The 24,623-nt window shown below is 42.9% G+C and overlaps 1 protein-coding gene across 1 annotated transcript in view; it reads left to right on the forward strand.

Moving 5' to 3' along the window:
- The window catches only part of ZNF592 (zinc finger protein 592), a 49,391-nt gene that overhangs the window by 21,846 nt on the left and 2,922 nt on the right, over window positions 1–24,623 (forward strand). Inside the window, exons 4-8 of the mRNA XM_068275821.1 lie at window positions 3,840–4,018; window positions 10,248–10,424; window positions 11,786–11,945; window positions 14,517–14,783; window positions 19,671–19,780. Of these exons, the coding sequence (XP_068131922.1) occupies window positions 3,840–4,018; window positions 10,248–10,424; window positions 11,786–11,945; window positions 14,517–14,783; window positions 19,671–19,780 (893 nt within the window). The remainder of the gene's footprint in view (window positions 1–3,839; window positions 4,019–10,247; window positions 10,425–11,785; window positions 11,946–14,516; window positions 14,784–19,670; window positions 19,781–24,623) is intronic.

Raw genomic sequence — 24,623 nt, forward strand, 5'->3', positions numbered from 1 at the left:
TCTCTATGCAAATAAGCAGTTAACTCTCCGACTAATGTTGCGTACACACTGGCGACTATGGTCGTTTGAAACAGCTCATTAATGATCGTTCCGCCGACAATCGGGGAAAGAACTTTACCCAACGATCATTAACACGAACGACATCGGGAAGATGGAAATAACCAACCTGACGGATCATATCTACCGACAATCGTTACAAAACTATAGTGTGTACAGACATCGGCCGAGAACGATCGTTACAAGGGCCAATGCGCCTGCGTTGAATTCTGCCCAGCTTCAGTACTTCCTTTGTAGCGCGGCCGTAACGATTGTTACATTGCTCATTTCAATTAAACTTTGTTTTCAAGTTAACAATCATATATTTGTATCTATTGTAACTCCATGTCAGTGTTTTTTTTTAATTTTATATAAATATGTACGCAACATTTCCTTCTGATCGTTCTTTTCTGCGAGAACTATCGTTAAAATGTGTATGATGATCGCTGCATGCCATCGTTGCATACCAATCTTTCCAATATCGTTCGTCTGGTAACTATCGTTCTTTGCAAACGATAGTTATCGCAAGTGTGTACGAAGCATAAGTCTTAGGCCCCATACACACATCAGACCATAGTCTTTTGAAACTGAAAGATCACAGACCAATCTTACCACCCTTCCTGTAGTATGAGAGCCATACCTACACAGTCTATTCTATGGAGCTGAACTCCACATCAGAAAAAAATCTTTGCAAAATGCTGCACACACAGATGCTGTACAGACACAAAAGATCAGTATCTGCAAAAGATCTGTTCCTGCCAAAAATCCATTCCTGCAAATTGCAATGATAGTCTATGAGATCTGCAGATCATCATACACACATGATTTAACTGACATTCATCTGCAGATCAGATCCACCAGGATGGATTTTTAGATCTGCGGATGATTGCTTGATCTGCAGACGAATGTCAGTTAAATCATGTGTGTATGATGATCTGCAGATCTCATAGACTATCATTGCAATTTGCAGGAATGGATTTTTGGCAGGAACAGATCTTTTGCAGATACTGATCTTTTGTGTCTGTACAGCATCTGTGTGTGCAGCATCTTGCAAAGATTTTTTTCTGATGTGGAGTTCAGCTCCATAGAAAAGACTGTGTAGAGTATGGCTCTCATACTACATGAAGGGTGGTAAGATTGGTCTGTGATCTTTCATTTTCCAAAGACTATAGTCTGATGTGTGTATGAGCCTTTAGTCCTGGAGAGGGCTGTTATCTGACTTTTATTATCTCAACTGTAAGTGAACTGTTTACTTTTTCTCTGCTAGAGGAGAGGTCATTAGTTCACAGACTGCTCTGACTCATTTTGAATGCTGAGTGTTGTGTAATCTGCACATATTATAGAATGATGCAAAGTTAGAAAACACACTAATATACCTGAAAATAAAAGTATGAGAATATTTTCTTTGCTGCTAATCTTCTAGTAATTATTTATAGTACACAACCAATTCACTATATCATATATTTTTTTTTTCGCTTCAGTGTCTCTTTAAAGTAAAGAACTCTCCAATAGGAATGGTTAATAAGATGCAAATAATACACATTTGTATGCTACTTTTAATGAAATATATGCAGCTTGAAAATGAAAAAATCATATATAGAAGTGGCAGTATTTAATTAGTTTGTTTTCAGGCTGCATACATTTTCATAAAATAAGCATAACATTTGTTTGTATCTCACTGACCATCTTTCATTCCTAACTGTACACAAACAAATCTCCAGACTTGGGGACTTAAGCTTAGTACACATGATGCAATTTTTCATCAGATTGACTGTGGAATCCATTATTTCCAGTAAGTCCATTCTGAATCCCAATCGATTTTTGTATAGCAGTGATCAGACCTGTGAGAAATAATGGAATTCAACCATCAATCAGATGAAAAATTGCATTGTACAGTGGCTTGCAAAAGTATTCGGCCTCCTTGAAGTTTTCCACATTTTGTCACATTACTGCCACAAACATGAATCAATTTTATCGGAATTCCACGTGAAAGACCAATACAAAGTGGTATTCATGTGAGAAGTGGAATGAAAATCATACATGATTCCAAACATTTTTTACAAATAAATAACTGCAAAGTGGGGTGTTCGTAATTATTCGGCCCCCTGAGTCAATACTTTGTAGAACCACCTTTTGCTGCAATTACAGCTGCCAGTCTTTTTAGGTTATGTCTCTACCAGCTTTGGGCATATAGAGACTAAAATCCTTGCCCATTCTTCTTTTGCAAAACGGCTCCAGCTCAGTCAGATTAGATGGACAGCGTTTGTAAACAGCAGTTTTCAGATCTTGCCACAGATTTTCGATTGGATTTAGACCTGGACTTTGACTGGGCCATTCTAACACATGGATATGTTTTGTTTTAAAGCATTCCATTGTTGCCCTGGCTTTATTTTTAGGGTCGTTGTCCTGCTGGAAGGTGAACCTCCGCCCCAGTCTCAAGTCTTTTGCAGACTCCAAGAGGTTTTCTTCCAAGATTGCCCTGTATTTGGCTCCATCCATCTTCCCATCAACTCTGACCAGCTTCCCTGTCCCTGCTGAAGAGAAGCACCTCGAGAGCATGATGCTGCCACCACCATATTTGACAGTGGGGATGGTGTGTTCAGAGTGATGTGCAGTGTGACCAGAGCATCTTCTTCCACATGTTTGCTGTGTCCCCCACATGGCTTGAGGCAATCTGCAAATGGGACTTATGCTTTTCTGTTAACAATGGCTTTCTTCTTGCCACTCTTCCATAAAAGCCAATTTTGTGCAGTGCATGACTAATAGTGGTCCTATGGACAGATTCCCCCACCTGAGCTGTAGATCTCTGCAGTTCGTCCAGAGTCACCTTGGGCTTTTTGACTGCATTTCTGATCAGCACTCTCCTTGTTCAGCCTGTGAGTTTAGGTGGATGGCCTTGTCTTGGTAGGTTTACAGTTGTGCTCCTTCCATTTCTGAATGATCGCTTGAACAGTGCTCCGTGGGATGTTCAAGGCTTTGGAAATCTTTTTGTAGCCTAAGCCTGCTTTAAATTTCTCAATAACTTTATCCCTGACCTGTCTGGTGTGTTCTTTGGACTTCATGGTGTTGTTGCTCCCAATATTCTCTTAGACAACCTCTGAGGTCGCCACAGAGCATCTGTATTTGTACTGACATTAGATTACACACAGGTGCACTCTATTTAGTCATTAGCACTCATCAGGCAATGTCTATGGGCAACTGACTGCACTCAGACCGAAGGGGGCTAAATAATTATGCACACCCCACTTTGCAGTTATTGATTTTGTTATTGATTTGTAAAAAATGTTTGGAATCCTGTATGATTTTCGTTCCACTTCTCACGTGTACACCATTACAATAAGTATTGGTCTTTCATGTCGAATTCCAATAAAATTGATTCATGTTTGTGGCAGTATTGTGACAAAATGTGGAAAACTTCAAGGGGGCCGAATACTTTTGCAAGCCACTGTATGTACTAAGCAGGATAATTAGGCTTCACTGCTCCCTGTGGAGCTGTCTGCAGCTAAAGGGGTGTGACTTGTGCTTGCCAGTGAAACCACCAGGTTGCGCTTTGAAGAAACACCACAATTTTATGTATGGTGTTTCATATTTTTAGTGATAGAAAGAAAGCCCCTCCATTTAACATGTCTCGGTGCTTTGTGTATGTACACATTCTTTCTGCTCACTGTGGTCTCCGTCATGTCATGTACAATTAATAATTTGCCTTTTTTTTACTGAAATGCAGTGTAATATATTTCTCTTTATGTGAAGCTGCACATTTGGCATTTGTTTTCTTAGATTGTTTGTTTCCTCCTCCTGCATAGACCTGCCAGGTTTGCCAGATGATGCTTCCGAATAAATGCAGCTATGGAGCTCACCAACGTATTCATACTCACAAATCTCCATACTGCTGCCCAGAATGTGGAGTGCTCTGTAGATCAGCATATTTCCAGACCCACGTGAAGGAGAACTGCCTGCATTATACCCGCAAAGTGGCATTCCGGTAAGCGTCACAAATGCCTTATGAGGCTTCTAGCATGCAATTAAAGAGACTCTGTAACAACATTTTCAACCTTATTTCTTCTATCCTATAAGTTCCTGTACCTGTTCTAATGTACTCTGGATTACTGCAGCCTTTTCTAGTTGCACTGTCTCTGTAATATATCTTATCTTCTTTCCTTTGTCAGGCTTTGTCAACATAGAGAGGAATACACTGCTTTTCTGTCATAGGGAGAAGTTATGCATGCCCTCTGCAGGCTTTGTGTGTGTGTGCTTTGTTTATTAGTCACAGACAGCCCCTCTGCTCTCTGTTTCAGCTTGTCATGCTGAGAAACTGTGTGAATCCCCGACAGGAGTGCAGATAATTCACTTTGTAATAATAACTTGTAGTATACTGTAACATGAGACACGCGCGCGCACACACACGCATACATACATGTATGCACGCACACACACGAAATATATATATATATATATATATATATATATATATATATATATATATATATATATATATATATATATATATATATATATATATATATATATATACTCGCAAGCAAGCCGAAATTTGGGGGGTCGACTTGCTTGCGAGCCTCGTTGTTGGTGGAAGGCCGCCTCACCCAACCCCCCCCCCCCCCCACCACGGCCGCCGCTGCTATTAGCTTACTGTGCGGCTTCCTCTATTCCCCTCTCCGTCTCCCGGGCATGTAAATAGTTCACAGCAGCTCGCTCCACGACGGCCGGCTGCTGTGTGATGACAGGAAGCTGGAGGCAGAGCGGTTTCCATAGCAACGGCGCTATACTGGGGCACTATACTGGGGCACTATACTAGCTATACTGGGGCACTATACTAGCTATACTGGGGCACTATACTAGCTATAAAGAAAGAAGGGGCTACACCAATTCATTGATAACCATATGATACTGAATTCCGGTCTCCCAGTACTCGCCTATTAGCGACACATTACCCCAATTAAGTAGACTTCAAAATATATATATGAGGCTAGGGTTCTCAATGTGTTGCCAGGTAAACCATTTATTGTGACACTGTACAAATAAGCTTGACTACATGCAAAAATCAGCTCTCTAAAACACTTTAAAAACCTTGCTGGAGCATCTGTGCAGCACAGTAGTAATGAACACGACTCTGACCGATAACCTTCTAATCTAAGCCGGCAGTTCATACATTCCTCCACACATACTTGCAGCCATGGCGCCCACAAACGCACTTAATACTGTAATTCAGTGGCAGTTTCTTAGCCAGGTTTTAGGCAACCCATAGGGAGCAGAGGAATCCAACTGTATGACAGCGAAAGACAGCAAATATATTGCAATCCTGTACTTTCTCACAGAGACAGTCCCGTGGTTAGTACAGCAGCAGCTAGCAGCCATGCACATGCAAAAAGCGCTGGTAATCTCACCACCTCCGTCGTAGGATTCCTTCAGTGGGTACCCACTCTGTCAATAACTTGCCACTGGGGTTTGGGTGTCCGGAACGGAATTCCGCATATATCCCGTATATGCCGGTGCATTGCTAGCACTCCAGCAACCGGACAGATCACCTTTTCCCATGCGTTTGGGTCATTCAGATCACGTAGACGCCAACGGACCTTCCGCTGTTAGATCTGCATGCAAGGTATGGAGTAGGTCACATGGACGCACAGGCTCCGCCCATCTACGCGTTTCCCGCCCCTAAGCTGGGCGATTCGTCAGGATGTCCATTACGGCGTTTAACAGTCCTTTCTTATAGTCCCCTCCCTATCTTGACTCCGCCCTTCTCTTTTACATGTCAGACAGCCTCATTATCAGAATTCCGTGCAGCACGTTTCAGCTATTTGAGGGAGGGAGAAGCATCTCATTGAATCCAGGCTTTTCTGTAAGTGTATGCACTCAAGTTGCAACACTCCACTCCCGGATCGTCCGTGCAACCAAAACATTCCCCATAACAGAGTTCTAGGCACTCCGAGTCCCCAAGACAGAGCCCAAAAGGCAGGGAGAAGTGGGCAGCAAGCGACAAGGCAATGCATGACAGTTTTTTCCGCCTTTTTCCTCCTTTTTCCAAGCGGTAACAGGCATTCATCACAGGCAAATATCTCATATGTACAACAGATACAGGCACACCTATTCTATAGTCAGAGTCATTTCAGGAGTATACAGCCTTTCTCAAATAGGGTTTAAGACTAAATTCATTATTGAGACCACATGGGGATAGGGTCTGCAGTTTAAAGATCCACATGCTTTCCTTACAGAGGAGTTCATTCCTCCAATCTCCCCGTCTCCCGGAAATTTTTAATCTATAAATCCCCTTAAAAAGCGTACCCTGCAATCTTGAACCATGCTGTTCTACATAGTGCCTGCCCAACGTTGTATCCATATTTTTATTTACAATATTGCCCATGTGCTCCAATACACGTACCTTCAAGGCTCTCTCTGTCATCCCTATATACATAAGGCCACAGGGGCAGGTGACCATATACACTACCCATTCTGAATTACAGTTAATAAATGACTGGATTCTATATTCCTTTGATCCTCCACTGTCCCAAAACGTTTGGGCCTTATGTATATAGGGACATGCCTTGCACCCACCACATCTATACATTCCTACCACCGGCTCTCTATTTAGCCACGTTGTTGGTGCCGGGCTTCGCCTATATTCACTTCTAACCAACATGTCTTTCAAATTGGTCGCACGTCTGGCTGTCACCTTGGGGACGGGGTCAATTATCTCAGCTATCTCTGCAGATCCAGTTAGTATGTGCCAGTGACGATCCAGCAGCTCATGTAATTTACTCCAATGCGCTCCATATGTACTTATCAACCGAATCTTATCATTTTTTCTTTTTCCTGTTTCTGGTTTGTCCTTCTCTACTCTCCTTTCCCCACCTATGAGTTCATTTCTATCTCTCTGCCACGCTTTCTTTAATGCTCTCCGCAGGATCCTATGTGGGTAACCCCTCTCTCGGAATCTGCCATACATTTCTCGTGACTCATTTCTAAAACATTCATCCGAGGAGCAGTTCCTCCGTAACCGGACAAACTGTCCATACGGAATCCCCCTAATCAGATGGTCCGGATGATGGCTGGTGGCGTGGAGGAGACTGTTACCTGCGGTTGGTTTTCGATAAGACGACGTAACTATCCTATTCCCACTCAAATTTAACATTAAGTCAAGGAATGACAAATTTTCATTACTATAGTTATACGTAAGTCTAATATTCCTCTCTGCATTATTCAAACGGCCGATAAACCGCTCAAGTTCGTCCGTGGTCTTTCTCCACACCACCAGCACATCATCAATGTATCTCACCCATAGGGCCACCCCTTCATGAAATTCATCATCTTGATAGACGACTTGTCGCTCCCACAGACCTAGGTGCAGGCAAGCATACATGGGCGCACATGATGCGCCCATTGAAGTCCCCCGCACCTGTCTGTAGTAGCGTCCTGCAAATGAGAAACAGTTGTTGCCCAATATTAGGTTCATAGCTTCCACTACAAAGGCATTGTGGGTATATGCATGTGGATAGAATTCATATGTAAAAAATTCTAGGGACTTTAGTCCCTCCCGGTGAGGAATAGACGTGTATAACGACTCCACATCAATACTCACCAGGAGGGACCCAGACGGGACAGCAAATTCGGACAATACACGCAGGACATCTCCGGTATCTAAGACAAAGGACGGGAGTGATGACACAATAGGCTTCAGTCTTATATCTATATATTGTCCAAGGCGTTCCGTGGGCCCCCCATTTCCGGACACTATTGGGCGTCCTGGGGGATTTGGTAACTGTTTGTGAACTTTTGGGGTAAAGTAGATAGTTGGTACATACATGTATGCACGCACACGCACGCACACGAAATATATATATATATATATATATATATATATATATATATATATATATATATATATATATATATATACATACATATACTCGCAAGCAAGCCGAAATTTGGGGGGTCGACTTGCTTGCGAGTCTCGTTGTTGGTGGAAGGCCGCCTCACCCAACCCCCCCCCCCCCCCACGGCCGCCGCTGCTATTAGCTTACTGTGCAGCTTCCTCTATTCCCCTCTCCGTCTCCCGGGCATGTAAATAGTTCACAGCAGCTCGCTCCACAACGGCCGGCTGCTGTGTGATGACAGGAAGCTGGAGGCAGAGCGGTTTCCATAGCAACGGCGCTATACTGGGGCACTATACTGGGGCACTATACTAGCTATACTGGGGCACTATACTAGCTATACCGAGCACTATACTAGCTATACTGGGAACTTCACTAGCTATACTGGGCACTACCTACCCATACTGGCCACTATACTGGGGCACACTGGGGGGGATCGCGCGGCCAGCATTTCCTACCCCCGGTTTATATGGGGGTCAATCATTTTTTCCTGGTTTTTCAGGAAAAAGTTGCGGGGTCGGCTTATATGCAGGCTGGCTTGCTTGCGAGTATATACGGCGTGTGTGTGATATATATAGATAGATAGATAGATAGATAGATAGATAGATAGATAGATAGATAGATAGATAGATAGATAGATAGATATAGATACACACATACATACATACATACATACATACATACATACATACATACACATACATACATATGTATACACACACACACCACTTCCTGGTTAGCCGCCATGTTTTTTGTTTGTAAACACTGCCTAAAACTGGCGATTAAAAGCCAGGAATGTGTCGGGGTTGTGACGGAAGCGGTAAAGCAGGATCTAGGAGATCACAGTGACTCAATTGGTATGTTTTTTATTGTACAAATCGGACAGTACACATTCTCTTTAACACTGACAAAACATGCCTCTCAGCCATAATCTACACATACATACTGTAAGGTACAGATAGTCCCTTACTTACTAACAATTCATATACAAAAAGTTGACCTGTTTTCATTCACAGCATTATACAAACTACTATAAGTTGTTGAAAACATCCATTTATCAAGCCAATCAATGTTTTGCCCAGATTAACAGTTATGTTTAAAAGTGTTCAGATCCCCCTATTGCTTTCATATGTCATAAAGTTACCTGTTTATTTATCTCCTGATTGCTTAGCTTGTGTGTGCATTATCTTGACTTTCTAGTCTGCTCCCTAAATTTGATTGGATCTTCCACACTCCTGCAGCTGCCCCATAATGTAATTTTTTGGTTCTGTGTTTTGGATGCATATCTACCATAGATTGAGGCCCACACCATCTGCCCGTTGAAGTGGAAGATGCATTCCTGCGTGCAATATCCTGTTTTAAATGTAGAATCCCTAGGTTACAGAGGAACTCCAGTTTGACTTTGTAATATGAACAGTTGTATTTAACAACCTGGGGTATCGGTAGCCTCGCCATAATTGTGCTTAGTTTCCTCTTTGTTATGCCTGATACACACCGTTCAATTTCCTATCAGGTCGACTGGTGGAATCGATAATTTCCGACAGGACCAATCTGATTTACAATTGTTTTTCTGGTCGATTTTGTGCAGAAGTGATCAATCAGAAAAAAGACCCAAAATCAGATAGGACCTGTTAGGAATCGATTTGACCCAACGATCTGATGGGAAATTGCATGGTGTATACCAGGCATAACAGTGTAAATGGCTTGTAGATCAAATAGGACTTCCCTCCCTGAAAACCATACGCTACACAGCTAAATAATTGCTTTTGCTGTTTACATAGGATTTACGGATACTACATGCTAGCTTTAGGCCATTAGCTCCCTCGCCATCCTCCGGGCCACTCCTATCATCAGCCTGGCCGTGCACACACCCATTGCTCTCCTGTTGCCAAGAGCGTTCTGTGCCTGCGCAGTACTACTGCACAGGCGTAGAGTGCTCCAGGCAACAGGAGCTCCATGGGTTGTGCATGGCCAGGCCGCGCATGCGCAGTACAGCAAGACTGAGCTGACTAGAAGAAGAGACCGGGCTGGCCGGCAGAGGATCGGAGCAGGGCAGGAGGACAGCAGAGCCTAACGGAGGCTGAAAGAAGCCCCAGGAAAGTATAAATGCTTAAATCATTTTCGTGTTTATGTACACTTTAAGTAGGGCAGATTACATTTTTTACATTATGATCTATCTTTGGAAATTCCACACCCCTTCGCCAGTCGCAACATTTATAGCTAAGGTTCCTCTTACATAAAAGGACAATTTGAAAGCATTCACCTTCAAAAAAGGTTGTGCATAACACTTATATTTTTCTGCTCTAACCTGGATTTTTCTGGCAGGTGCATCCACTGTGGAGTGGTGTTCATGTCACTTGGGATGCTGAAGGCTCATATCCAGGACAAACACTGCGAAGTTTTCCACAAGTGCTCCTTCTGCCCTATGGCCTTTAAGAATACAGAAAGCACGACTGCTCACATCACTGCTCAACATCCAAATGCCAGCCACAAAAATGCACAGTAAGTTGTTGTATACACCACTCTGTTGTTTGGTTGGTAACCAACCATCACTGCATAATTAATACACCCAGAAGATAGGAAACAGGTAATGGGGCACTGATGGTTTGGGTGCAGGGGCTTGTACATTGAATACCCAAAGCTGGCTGCTTAGCCTTTAGTCTCCAGGGGCTTTTGGCTATGCGAGAATTAAGTTCGGCTATTGAATAACCAAAGCAGGATAATGCTTCAGATCCCTCTAATGAGGGTGAAGACAACAATGGCAACGATCTGCTACAGAGAGAAATTGGCAACACTCCTAATCAGGCTGCAGCTTAAATGATGACTACCAGCAGAGGTGTGCAGAGCCCCCTAGAGGCTAAATACACACCTTTTATTCAAAACAGAGGCAAACTATGCACTAAACTCAGGACTAAAACGGAATGCAAACTGACATAGCACATGGATGCAGCTAGCCATATGTAAACTTACATTTTTATACAGCAGGAGGATGTGGCAGCGCTTCACAAGGCAGATTGCATCTGAATGACCAACTGCATGGATATGCAAAGTTTAAGTATAGGCAGTTTACACAACTTGCACTCAAAACAGATGCATGTTGGAAGCCAACATCCTCAATTTTGTTGCATCTGTTTTGAATGAAAATTGTGTAATCTTCCTATATTTAAATTCTGCACATGTATGCAGTTGGTCATTCAGATGCACCCTGCCTTGTGAAGCGCTGCCACCTCCTCCTGCTGTAAAGTATCAGCTACAGTTGGGATTAACTGCATATTTGGAAGGTATGGGTAGAAGACAGAAAGCTTTAGATGATCATGTTAAAAGGTTGCAGTGAAGTGTCAGGAAGAGGTGAAAGTGTTCCAGAGACTATGAATGCTGCAGATAATTACCCGGGGCTTCCTCCAGCCCCATAAGCACGTGCGAGTCCCACGCCGTCCTCCCGCAGTCTGCTGTTCAGCCGCGATCAGCCCCGGTAACTAATTGATACGTCAGTCGGTGCCTTCTGTGCATGCGCAGGAGATCCGCGCATGCACAGAAGGCACCGACTGACCCGACTGAGCCAGTTACCGGAGCTGGTCGTGGCTGAACAGCAGGCCGTGGGAGGACGGCGTGGGACTCGCACGTGCTTATGGGGCTGGAGGAAGCTCCAGGTAAGTATCAAATTGCAGTATTCTTCGTCTCTGGTACACTTTAACGTTAGCAGAAGGAGGGCATCAGAAAAGTTCTATGTTGGGGTTAGGCGTTAGAGGTTTTCAAAAGGCGTCAGCAAAACGTGTGCATCTTGTAATGATGATTTTGTTTGTTTTTTTATTCCTTGTTTTTAAGTATGCATTAAAACTTAGACTCTTTCACTTCTGTTACAGGATCATATATAAGTGTTCTTGCGAAACTGTATTTAATAAGAAGAGACTTTTGCACCAGCATTTCTACCAGAATACAAACACTCTGTTAGTGAGTGTTTTTAAGTGTCCTGCGTGCCAGCTGGCATATATGCAGAAACAGCTGCTAGTGCAGCATCTAAAGGTGAGTCTATACATTTTATTACTTACTCAGTGTGAACAAATAGGAACAAATATCATGCAAATGGTTTATCTACTTTAAGGTGGAATTACAGTCAAAACGTGGAGAGTTAAGCTGTTGTTTATAAAGTTAACTGCACTGATCCTGAGCAGCAGACTGTGGGTTTCTTTAGTTGTACAGTTCGTTCTGAATTGGATTTAAAAAAAAACCTATTTACCACGATTCAGCGTTAACTGTACTGGGATATGGAGTGTAAATTGTGTTTTTACTCCGATGACATTGCTTTGGGACAAAAGCAGCTAATATAACTGTATGAGCCATGTAGAGCTGGGAGACAGTGTTTCATTGCATGCTATGCCACACTGTAATTCTGTTCCTGAAATACACACACTTCTGAAGTGATATATTAAATAATAGATGGGGTGTAACTGAAAAGTTTGTAGACTTCTAAATATAAAGAGATACATTTTCCCTTGTCTTCATACTGTCATGGAAGTGTATGTTTTTGTCATCTACTGACCATTGGCAATGGATGGTAATAATGACCCTCACGAGGGATCCTTAAGATCCCTGTTGACTCCCACGAAAAGTACAGCGATCTTTGAACTCTTGTTCATGCCCGTCGAGTACTGTTGCGTGCTCCAACGAGCAGGAGGATGGATCGGGAACCCCGCTCGTTAGGAGACGTCTGTGAGGTTTCCCAATCCATCATCAGCATGTTGGTATGTGTGTATGTTTGTGTCTATGTATGCCTTTGTGCTTCATTATTAGCTCCTTCAAGAAAAAGAAAACTTTTAAGTAAGGATGATGCCATTTATTGGCTAACTTAGAAGTAGTGCAATGCTCCACTACTCCTTCAAGGAATTTTTTTTTCCAATCTTGCCACGTCTGAGAAGACCTACCTAAACAAGCTCTTCAAATTGTCTTCTGAGAGTGATCTCTTTGGATTAGCTGTGTGTAAATCAGGACACATTAATATGGATTCCAGGAGCCAGTGTCCTCAATCCTGGGGCCAGCAGGAAATGTGTAGGAGCCAACTCCATTTACAGCAGAGAAATGCTGGTGCTAGGTACCTCCTGTAGATTTCAAGGACCCTGGGAACCGGCCAGCCCTTTTCTTAGGGACTGAATGCCAAGTCTTGCACAGTAGAGTCTGAGTTTCCCTGGGTTCAGGAGTGGAGAAGGTGAATATCTTGTATGGCTACCACCATACAATGTGATCTGTGTACAAGGAGAATGGATGGAATGGCTAGGTAGACTGGCTCTTCTTTTCCTTTAGTTTAGGTGTGCTGTGAACACTATATTGACTTTTGTGTATGCCATGTTGGCTGCTTCCTTTGACTTCAGTCTTTTTTTTTTTGACTGAATAAATAGCACAGTTTAACGATATCATATGTAGATCTAACTTAAAGGGAAGGTTCAAGCAAAATAGAAAAATGAGTTTCACTTACCTGGGGATTCTACCAGCCCCATGCAGCCATCCTGTGCCCTTGTAGTCACTCACTGCTGCTCCAGTCCCCCGCTGGCAGCTTGCCGACCTTGGAGGTTTGCGGGCCGTATTGCGTACATTTTTACGCATTCCCGCTAGTGCAGGAACATTAACACATACATTTTTACGCGTTACTGGTTCAATGCGTAAATTTTTACGCATTGAACCAGTAATGCGTAAAGATGTATGTGTTAATATTCCTGCACTAGCGGGAATGCGTAAAAATGTACGCAATGCGGCCTGCCGACCTCCAATGTCGGCAAGCTGCCAGCGGGGGACTGGAGCAGCAGTGAGTGACTAAAAGGGTACAGGATGGCTGTATGGGGCTGGTAGAAGCCCCAGGTAAGTGAAACTCATATTTTTATTTTGCTAGGACATTCCCTTTAAGCCAGCCATATGCTATAGAATGTTTATAATGGATGTAGACCTATGATTTAACATTTAGCAATCTATTGATAGAAGAATTGACTAAGCTCGGTGGTGTAGTGGTTAGCGCTCTTACCTTGCAGCGCTGGGTCCCCGTTTCGAATCCGTCATGTCAGCATCTGCATGGAGTTTGTATGTTCTCCCTGTGTCCGGTTTCCTACCACATCCCAAAAACCTACAGATAAGTTAGTTGGCTTCCCCCTAAATTGGCCCTAGACTATGATACATGCACTACACCATACATACATACATACATACATAGACATGACTATGGTAGGGACTAGATTGTGAGCCCCTCTGAGGGACAGTTACTGACAAGACAATATACTTCGTATAGTGTTGCGTAATGTCGGCGCAATATAAATACTTAAATCTACTGCTAGGGTCAGCCCCCTCCCTTACTTGTTGGCTTTGCTTCACCCTGCGCCAATGCAGGAAGTGCTCTGTCAGCCTGAAAGCCCTGTATGCTGCACTTAGCATGAAGGGGGAGCCAAACAAAGCTTTAAGCTGCAGGTAGAGATTGTAAGGCTGCTGCAATAAAAAATGATGGGTCAAAGTCAGTTTAATTTGGGGACCTACATGAACTTTATTGCCTTTTTCATAGGTATGTACCGTCACTTATTTGCTTTCCACATAAACATTTTTGTTCCTGTTATTTAGAGTGTCCATGGCCTTCCTAAGACCCCTGAAGACTCTTCTACCTCCCAGAAGAAGCCAGACACTACACCAGAGAAGCCTGAGGACTCCAGCTCAACATCTAAGCCAGCTGCAAAGACTGGGGGTAGCTCTTCCACCAACAAGAAAGACAGCGAGGCCTCAGAGTCACAACACAAGCAGAAACTTGCAGGCTGGACGTGTCCAGAGTGCTCAGAGTGGATTCCGGATCGGGAGACATATGTGTTCCACATGAAGAAAAGTCATGGAAAAGTAAGACTCTTTTTTAAATGAATATAAATTTCATACGGCATTGTACCTACATTATCAGATCCATGTAACTATAATGAACAGAAAATAACAAAAGGCAGTTTTATCAAAGTTCGGCTGCTGAACTGCACAAAAAGTGCCTTATTTCAGGTACAGATCTTGCAAACATTAAAGGGACACTTAAGTCAAACAAAAAAAAATGAGTTTTACTCACCTAAGGCTTCCAATAGCCCCCTGCAGCTGTCCGGTGCCCTTGCCGTCTCCCTCCAATCCTCCTGGCCCCGCCGGCAGCCACTTCCTGTTTCGGTGACAGGAGCTGACAGGCTGGGGACGCGAGTGATTCTTCGCGTTCCCAGACACATTAGCACCCTCTATGCTGGTATATGATATATGCTATAGCAGCATAGATGGCGCTATTGTGGCCAGGAACGCGAAGAATCACTCGCGTCCCCAGCCTGTCAGCTCCTGTCACCGAAACAGGAAGTGGCTGCCGGCGGGGCCAGGAGGATCGGAGGGAGACGGCGAGGGCACCGGACAGCTGCAGGGGGCTATTGGAAGCCCCAGGTGAGTAAAACTCATTTTTTTTGTTTGACTTAAGTGTTCCTTTAAGGACTATGTACACCGGCTTGATGACACTCTGGATCCTTAAGCGACACTGATGCCTGAGCACATTGTTCCCTTTCTTACCCCACTCTCCAGCAGCCACTCCATTGTGCGTCCAGCAGCAATTTTTCATCATCTCCATAGCAACAGTACATGTCATTCTGGTATATCTGAGCACTGCATCTGTGCAGCGCTGTTTCTTTGCAGTGTCTCCCACAGGATCAAGCTTGGTTGTAATGGACGACACAAATACTGTATGTGTACGGACCTTTACAGTATTTTTGTATGATCCAATCCTACAATGGTTATGTGCAAAAGTCTCTTAATTGTTGCAATAAAATCAAAATCGCTAGCAAGAAAGTATTTTTTTTTATTAGTCCAGCTTTTTTGTTTGTTTGGGTTTTTAGATGTAGGAGGCATTGTTCATCAAAAAATGAGATCAAATGCTCTGCCTAGACAAAAAGAACCCTTGCTTAAAGAGAACCAGAGACAAAGCACCCTCATGTATTTTATTGCATTTATCAGTGGGAACATGATAGTAAACTCCTACCCTGCTTTTAGTTTCATCCTTCTCTGCGAAATCTGCCTGTTATCAGCTCGGATTAGAATCCCCGACTGAGCAATTAGTCTAGGTTTGACCTGGAATCATTATAGCTGTCAGTCTTCTATGAAGTCTTTTCAAGCCTGCCCCCTCCTGGCTCAGCTTTCCTGCTTTGCATACTCAGAGCTCTGATGACATGGGAGGGGTTGCTCTGCTGAGAAAGAAGCTCTGAAACAACAGACAAGTGTGGCTGTGTGCACTGTGCAGTCGTCATCATTATTATCAGTGCGGTTTCATTCCTATGAGAGACACTTCCTACAGGCAGCCACACAGCATATCAGAATAATAAAGTTGAAAGCACACAGATGAAAGGCTGCAGCAACAGCCCTGCTTGTCTATAGTTTCATAGAGCCTAGACAGCACATCCAGAACAGCTCATAACCCGGAAGCAGAAGGGATAGGAGGCGGCGGTCTTATTGGATTTTTCTTGGAGCAATAATGGATAAAAAAACACTCAAAAAGGCACACCAGAGTGGCAATTATCAGGTAGAACATTTATTCTTTACAAGCTATCGACTGATATGTTTATTTTGTGTAAAACGTTCATCTCTGGTTCCCTTTAAAAACTGTGTGCCACCCCTAGGTTTATCAACCTTATCCTCCCTGCAGGCTGGTATTGCCTGGGAAGGTTGAGCTGAGGAGGGGAATGACCTTGCAGATAGGGACTTTGTATTTAATACATACTGTGCTTTATTCAATAGTAGTTCTGAGACAGAGAGCTTTGGATTGCATAAATAATACTAAAACCTGGCCTAGGCTTTACAGCAGGTGCCCCAAGCTAGGATCGTATCAGAGTATCATGGGTATAGCTTGGGTATATAACACCCAAGCTGAAAACTTTTTTTTTTTTCTTTAAGGTTTTTTTTTTAATTATTTTTTTCATTTATACATTGAGACTGTCCTACATTTTTAAAGGAAAATTCAGGTTGTGGGCGCTACCCATGGCTGCAACAACACAGCTGTTATGTTACTATGTTTTTAGCAACCTCCACTGCAATCCAGTATGATTTAGGTAAGGGCTGTAAACCCTTTGCCAAGTAGCAGCTAACACTTTTGAATAACCCAGGGGTCCCTGATATTCAGTCTATAAATCTGTAATTCAAGATCACTGCCTCTACTATGGTGTCTTGGCTGTGAAAGTCCTGCAAAAATTGCCATCAAACACCAACTAGCTCTGCTGCTCTGTAATGGTTTTGCACATAGAGCATCTCCAATCATCCTCTCTCCTTGGGAAGCTGCAGGGTAGTGACCAATAAACACCCTCTAAACCTATAAACATAAGTGCACAGTGTGATGTACTAAGGATTGGTGCAAATGCCAGCTTATCAGTTTCATGTAGTGGTTTCCAGGGGTTCTATAAGTGGTCTGTCAAATCTCCAAAGCAGTTTGCCAGTTTCCCCATCTCCTCAGCTGAAAAAGTTTAGGGGACTGCATTACAAATTGCGCTGTAATCACTTTCAAAACAGGCTGATCAAATACTCCCATTCATTTCAATGGTTAGTGAATAACGGCAGGTTGTACCACTTTGGCGAAACAGTTGGAAGTTCTACACAGTTAAAGGACAATTTAAGTAAGCGGTATATGGAGGCTGCCATATTTATATCCTTTTAAATAATACCAGTTGCCTGGCAGCCCTGCTGGTATATTTGGCTGCAGTAGTGTCTAAATAACACCAGAAACAAGCATGCAGCTAATTTTGTCAGATCTGACAGTAATGTCAGAAACACCTGATCTGCTGCATGTTTGTTCAGGTTCTGTGGATAAAAGTATTAGAGACAGAGGATCAGCAGGATAACCAGGCAACTGGTAATGCTTAAATGGAAATAAATATGGCAGCCTCCACATCCCTCTCACTTCAGTTGTCCTTTAAGTTTCTCCACTGATTAACCACTAATGTCTGTACAATGCCATTGATTTGCTGGGCAGGGTACTTCGTGAAACTCATTAGCAGAATCTAACTGGAAATTTTTATGAGCCAGTTCCACTGAAAGGATAGAAAAATTATGAATGAACTGTATTTCTAAAAATGCATTGGCTATCTGACTCCTTCAGTTTGCCCATCCCTAACCTTAGTCACCAGTAATTGAGCTTTATATGCCTCCTGAATGCTGTGTGTGATTTCACAATATTTCAGTTCAGTCCATGCACTTTCTAATCAGTGACTAAGTGTGAGTCACTTCCTGCCGTCTTTTTGTGGCTGCTCTTGAGCCTTTCCTCTCAGAATGTCCATTAGGAATGTCTGTCATCAGTAACATGAATGCTTTGGAGAAAAAAAAAAAGTACTGTAATTGATACTGTTTATTAAACCAGGCTGTGAAATTACTCAACCACACTGTCAATAACAGATGTCAGGCGACAACCAATCCTAGCAGATGTTCAGCTCAGATGTGTTCTGATAGCAGGGAATAGGGTAGAAGTCAGCACAGCCAGCACACTGACCCACTCGCTAGAAAAGCACTTTGCACAGGGCTGGAGGTATCATATGAAACTGCCACAGGTTTAGTTAACAGATTATACATTCAATAACCATATACAATTGTGAAAATATAAAAGGGCAAATATGCAGAATATTAGCCACTCCTGTAACTCTGGATAGGTTTCTGTATATATCTCCTACTTCTAAAGGTGCCACACACCATACCATTTATTTAAAGGGATACTGTAGGGGGGTCGGGGGAAAATGAGCTGAACTTACCCGGGGCTTCTAATGGTCCCCCGCAGACATCCTGTGTTGGCGCAGCCACTCCCCAATGCTCCGGCCCCGCCTCCGGTTCACTTCTGGAATTTCTGACTTTAAAGTCAGAAAACCACTGCGCCTGCGTTGCCGTGTCCTCGCTCCCGCTGATGTCACCAGGAGTGTACTACGCAGACACAGACCATACTGGGCCTGCGCTGTGCGCTCTTGATGGCATCAGCGGGATTGAGGACACGGCAATGCAGGCGCAGTGGTTTTCTGACTTTAAAGTCAGAAATTCCAGAAGTGAACCGGAGGCGGGGCCGGAGCATCGGTGAGCGGCTGCGCGGGCACAGGATGTCTGCGGGGGACCATTAGAAGCCCCGGGTAAGTTCAGCTCATTTTCCCCCGACCCCCTACAGTATCCCTTTAAATATCTGTTCAATTCAAGATTTGTAATTTTTCTGACTGATTGTAACATTTCAAAAATATGACCAATGTACCACACACGTTGAATTGTTCCCCAGTTATGATAAAAATGATTGGAAACTCTAAGAAAATTGCTTGGGTGTGTATATTAATAAATGGATAATCTAACACACACCATACAATCTTGCGAAAAATTGAAGAAAAATTTTCCAGCATTCCGGATCGATAAAAATCGAAAGAAATGGGAAATTCGATCGGATTTTTCAGTCGAATGAAAAAAAAAAGCTTTTGGTTTTTTTGGGGAGATCCGATCGGATTTATTGAATTCCTGTAAAATCGGATAATTTTATTGTATCGTGTGGTCACCTTAGGGTCTCGTCACAAAATTAAGATGGCCACATACAATTCAATTTTTCTTTTCTTTTTTTTTTTTTTTCAATACAAGAATTGAGATACATTTTTGAAACATCTGACCTATGTATCATACTAATGTTTTCAATTTTTCCCCAGTTATGAAAAAGTGCTTGAATCTATAAGATTCTATAATGTTACATTAAAATATCCTAACTGTGTTTTTGTTTAGAGTATGAAAAGGTATCCATGTCGACAATGTGAGCGCTCCTTCAACTCTACAGCCAGCTTACGAAGACATGTTAAAAATGACCATGACACAAAGAAAGAATATGCCTGCTGGTAAGAGTCTTCCAGTGTTGGCAGATCAAATTAAAAGGCAAAAAACAAACTGTTTCATTGAAGTGGTTGTTTAGAAGCCTATTGCATTTAATGTGCAGTATTTTATATATAAAGTGGTCAGTAGTGGTTGTATTTATTTTCTATGTGTGTTGATGTTTAGAGGAATATTACTTCAGAATATTTAATGTGCCTTGGCAAGCCAGCAGGGGGCACTCTAAACAATTTAGCCTGGAAACCATATATGAACCCACTGTTAGATCACATTAGCTGACAATGATGAGTGATTCAGCTAAGCCAATGTGCAGACTTCTATCTGCTTACTGTATTAATAAAGGTAGATCACTTATATGTTTGAAAGTGATTTTCAAATCAATAAGATCAGTTAAGTTTAGCAAAGTCTGGTTATATTTTTCAATCAGCAGTTTGTTTGTTAGGATTCCCTTCATTTTTGTAGTTTTGTGTACTGTTGGTCTACTATTGCAACTAGCTTAGTAGTCAGAAATGTCCTCCAAAGTTTAAGGTACTCTTGTTGAGTGAGTTCCTGCTCAGTGAATAATCTTCTACCCATTAACTTAAATTTTGCTGTGATTGATTACTAAAAGCCTGCCACTCTTGTACAGACTGGATTTATTGGAATGGTGTTGTTGGGGTGATTTTTTTTCAAAACACAAAGAGAGCTGCAGCAAGTGTTTAATTGTGCAAAACATCCAATCAGATGCTTGTTTTTTACCAGCTGGAATGCAGGTTGCTCTAGGTTGCTATTCTACAATTACTCCTGTCTTGATGAATCACCTGTAGTGCCTGTCTTCATGAATCAGCTGTTAAGGAATTGTAGAAAGCTTACTGCTTGCTCTTTTCTCTGCTGTTTAAAGGACACCTGAAGTGAGAGGGATATTTATTTCTATTTACACAATATCAGTTGCTTGGCTGCTCATTCTCTGCCTCTAATACTTTTAGCCATAGACCCTGAACAGGCATGAAGATCAGATATTTATGACTGAAGTCTGACTGGAATAGCTGCATGCTTATTTCAGGTGTGTGATTCAGATACTACTACAGACTTGGAGATCGGCAGGTCAGCTGGGTGACTCATATTGTATAAAAGGAAATTAATATGGCAGCCTCCATATCCCCCATATCCACCCGATAGCGCAGCCTGGTGCCGATTGGCCAGGCTGCGCAAGGGGTATGTGGGGGGGCTGTATCGCGGCGGGTAGTGGCGCATTGGCGGCGATCGATGCAAACATACAGCAAGAAAGGTACTTGCTGTGTGTTTAAAAAAAAAATTATGAAAATCGGCCCAGCAGGGCCTGAAAAAACCTCCACGGCGGCTTACCCCGAGCTCAGCTTAAATATCAGCGGCCCATTTATAGAATAGCAGCGCTGGCACCTCCCATCCACATGAAGCCAGCGAGCAGTCAGTCGCTGGCTTGCCATCCAATCCTGCTTCAGGTGACACTGCTGTCTAATTGGATGGCAAGTTGTCATCTGGGTATGCTTCACTGTCTGGTGCACAAAGACGTTCTTCGGGCGCCACGTGACTGATTGCTGCTGGGAGTTCTCCTCCGGGCATGACTGGGGGGAATCCATACCTAGATTCAATGTAATGTTTTTCACCATCATTTTATGTATGTTCCGGCCCCCGGCAGGCTGAAGTATGTTGACCTGGCACTTGACCAAAAAAGTTTGGGGACCCCTGCCTTAAACCTTTAGACTGTAAGGCCTTTAGGTCAGGGCTCTCTTCCCCTTTTGTCTCTCAATGCTGTGTAATGTGTGTGCATACCTTCCTCCCCTGTGTAAAAATCTGTACATTGTTCACTCCATCAGCAGTAATCCACCATTGTCTTGTATTAACTGTTTTATTGTTTTTGTATTGTTATACCCTGTATGCTGCTGTACAGCGCCACGGGAGATGCTGGCGCTAAATGAATCAATAATACTATAAATAATGCTTACCGTATATACTCGCATATAAACCGAATTTTTCAGCACAAAATATGTGCTGAAAAGTCCCCCCTTCGGCTTATATGCGAGGCAGCAGTCAGTACCTCCCCATATCTCTGTGCCCCCATGCCCCCGAGTGCAGTAGTGAGCTGATTACGCTGTCCCGATCTGTGCAGCATTGCAGGCACAGCCGCTTTGATGATTTCACTCCCTGCCGGAAACTTTCAATTGCTTCTTAATTGCTGCGTCCCCACAGCCAGGCTGTGCTGTGCTATGTGTCTGGACCCGTGTTGTGTGACAGGCGGCTGAACACTGAGTATACTCAGATCTGTATACGCTATGCTTGCAGCTCACTACAATGTCAGAAGCACTCGTAGTGAGCTGCAAGCACAGCCGTATACATCTCCGAGCATAATCAGTGTTCAGCCGCTTATTACACAACACGAGTCCCGACGTAACAGAACAGCCTCGCTGCGAGGAATGTAGCAATAAAGAAACAAGTTTCCCGGCTGCAGGGGGAGGGAGGGGAGAAGAGCGAGTGAAGGATACGAGCACATACCAAAAGGATCTTCTACACTACATCTCCCTGCATGCTTTGCTGTGTTCTGCACATGTGCGGTAGGACACGAGTTCTGGATGGAAGAAAGTGAAGTGCAGATGGAGATGTAATGTAAAGAGGAGATAAAGGATGGATGGAAGTGATTTATAGGAGAAGTTACATTCTTTGAAGTTCCAGGGGAGGAAATTAGTGCCCTGGTGAGTGAGGTTTAACAGATAATCCTTTGTTTATTTTTTGTATGTCTAATTAGTCATTCAGGAGACTCACAATTAAATGCACTGCTAAGCTTGCTGGTGTCTGCAGAACATCCATTTACATTGCTGAATATTTCTAAAGCAAAGTTCTGAGGGGCACTGACAATTAGCAGACATCTGGCTATGGGGAGGGGGGCTGCTTCATGCTGAGGGTCAGCTGCATGACATAAGGCTCATACATGTTTTAAATAATTGTTATTTATTATGCTTATTAATTCATGATTGTTTTGGGCAGTAGTTTAAGAACAACTGATGTACAGACATTCTATTCACCTCCATGTTTGGAAGGCAGTGCTGTTTGTGTGCATCTGGCCATTTATACTGGATACTGGGAGGCCTCATACTGGGTGCACGACTTACTATTTATACTGTAGAGGGGGCTATACTGAGGGGGGGGGGGGGCTTATTTGCGAGTCAATCACTTTTTCCTGATTTTTGAGGGAAAAGTGGGTACCTCGGCTTATATGCGGGTCGGCTTATATGCGAGTATATACGGTATATCATGTTACATGTCACTTTGAAGCATGTTTGAGTGTTCTCTCAGTAATCCAGTACACAAAAGCAAGCCTACATCTGAATTGCTGTGGTGAATGTTTTGCATTGATCTAATCAAGGATTTCATCCCAGTAAGGTGCTGTGGCCGGACCATAATAAAATCATGCGTGAAAAAGTGGGCTAGGATTCCCCAAAGCAGACCTGTACTACTTCTCCTTCTACTTAACTTTTTTACATATCTAAAATACGGTACATTGTCCAACTAATACACACTGTTATCATTTTTCGCTATTAAGGATTACACACAATAAATTAATATGAAACACTATAATACTAGGTACCGGAGCAGTGCTTTTCAGCGCTGCTAGATTTGGGCGCAGCCGGCGCCTCCATAGACTTCAGTAGGAATCATTCCTATTGAAGCGCTCAGTGAGTAACGTCGGCTCCGTCAGAAGACAGAGCCGAAGTTGCTTAAAAACATAATAATTCGGCCTCCAGCAATCGCTGGAAGCCGAATTATTTTATTCCCCCACTATCCATGTCGGCCTGGAGGGGGAATAGTAATTAAATAGGCCCGGACTTGTGCAGAAGCAGGATCAGCTGTATACCGCTGTATCCTGCGCCCAAGTCTACCGGCGCCGATTTCAAATGTACGCCTAGGTACACATGATACAATTTTCTGTTATATTTACCTGCCAGATCGATTTTTTTCCAGCATGTCCTGTACTAAATTCTCCTTCTACTTAACTTTTTTACATATCTAAAATACGGTACATTGTCCAACTAATGCACACTGTTATCATTTTTCACTAGTAAGGATTACACACAATAAATTAATACTATAATACTAGGTACACATGATACAATTTTCTGTTAGATTTACCTGCCATATTGATTTTTTTCCCAGCGTTTCCGATCTTAATTTCAATCGATTTTCTGATTATTTTTCCATAGAAGTGAACGGAAATTGATCAGAAAATCGATTGAAATTAAGATCAGACATGCTGGAAAAAATGATCTGGCGGGTAAATCTAACAGAAAATTGTATCGTGTGCACCTCGCATGAGAGTACTCTGTCATTTCAATGTTTTACACTTTCAAAACAATTAGGGCTCAAGCCCACTAGCAGCCTTTTCTAAGCTCTTGCTAATGTAGTGCTATGGGGGATTTTTATAAAATCGCATCACTCAAGTGGGATCACACTCATAGCATTACATTAGCAAGAGCTTTTCAAAGCGATCAGAAAAGCGCTCCTAGTGGGTTCCAGGCCTGATAAAGACAAGCTCATCAGTTAGCAGCTAAACGAGGTAAGAAGCTTTTTAGTTTTATCCCTACAGTACTTTTAAGAATAGTTAGATGGTTTTAGCTGTTCATTTTATCAGTGCTGTGGAGTCGGTACAAAAATCTTCAGACTCCAACTCCGACTCCTCAATTTATGAAACCACGACTTCGACTCCAACTCCGGGTACCCAAAATTGCTCCGACTCCTTAGTCTAATACTTAACACAGCTGTGGATTTTGTACAAAAATCATCTGGCTCCGACTCCTCAGTTTATGAAACCACGACTCCGACTCCGGGTGCCCAAAACTG

The sequence above is a fragment of the Hyperolius riggenbachi genome, chromosome 3, assembly GCF_040937935.1.
Source record: "Hyperolius riggenbachi isolate aHypRig1 chromosome 3, aHypRig1.pri, whole genome shotgun sequence".
Classification (NCBI taxonomy): Eukaryota; Metazoa; Chordata; class Amphibia; order Anura; family Hyperoliidae; genus Hyperolius; species Hyperolius riggenbachi.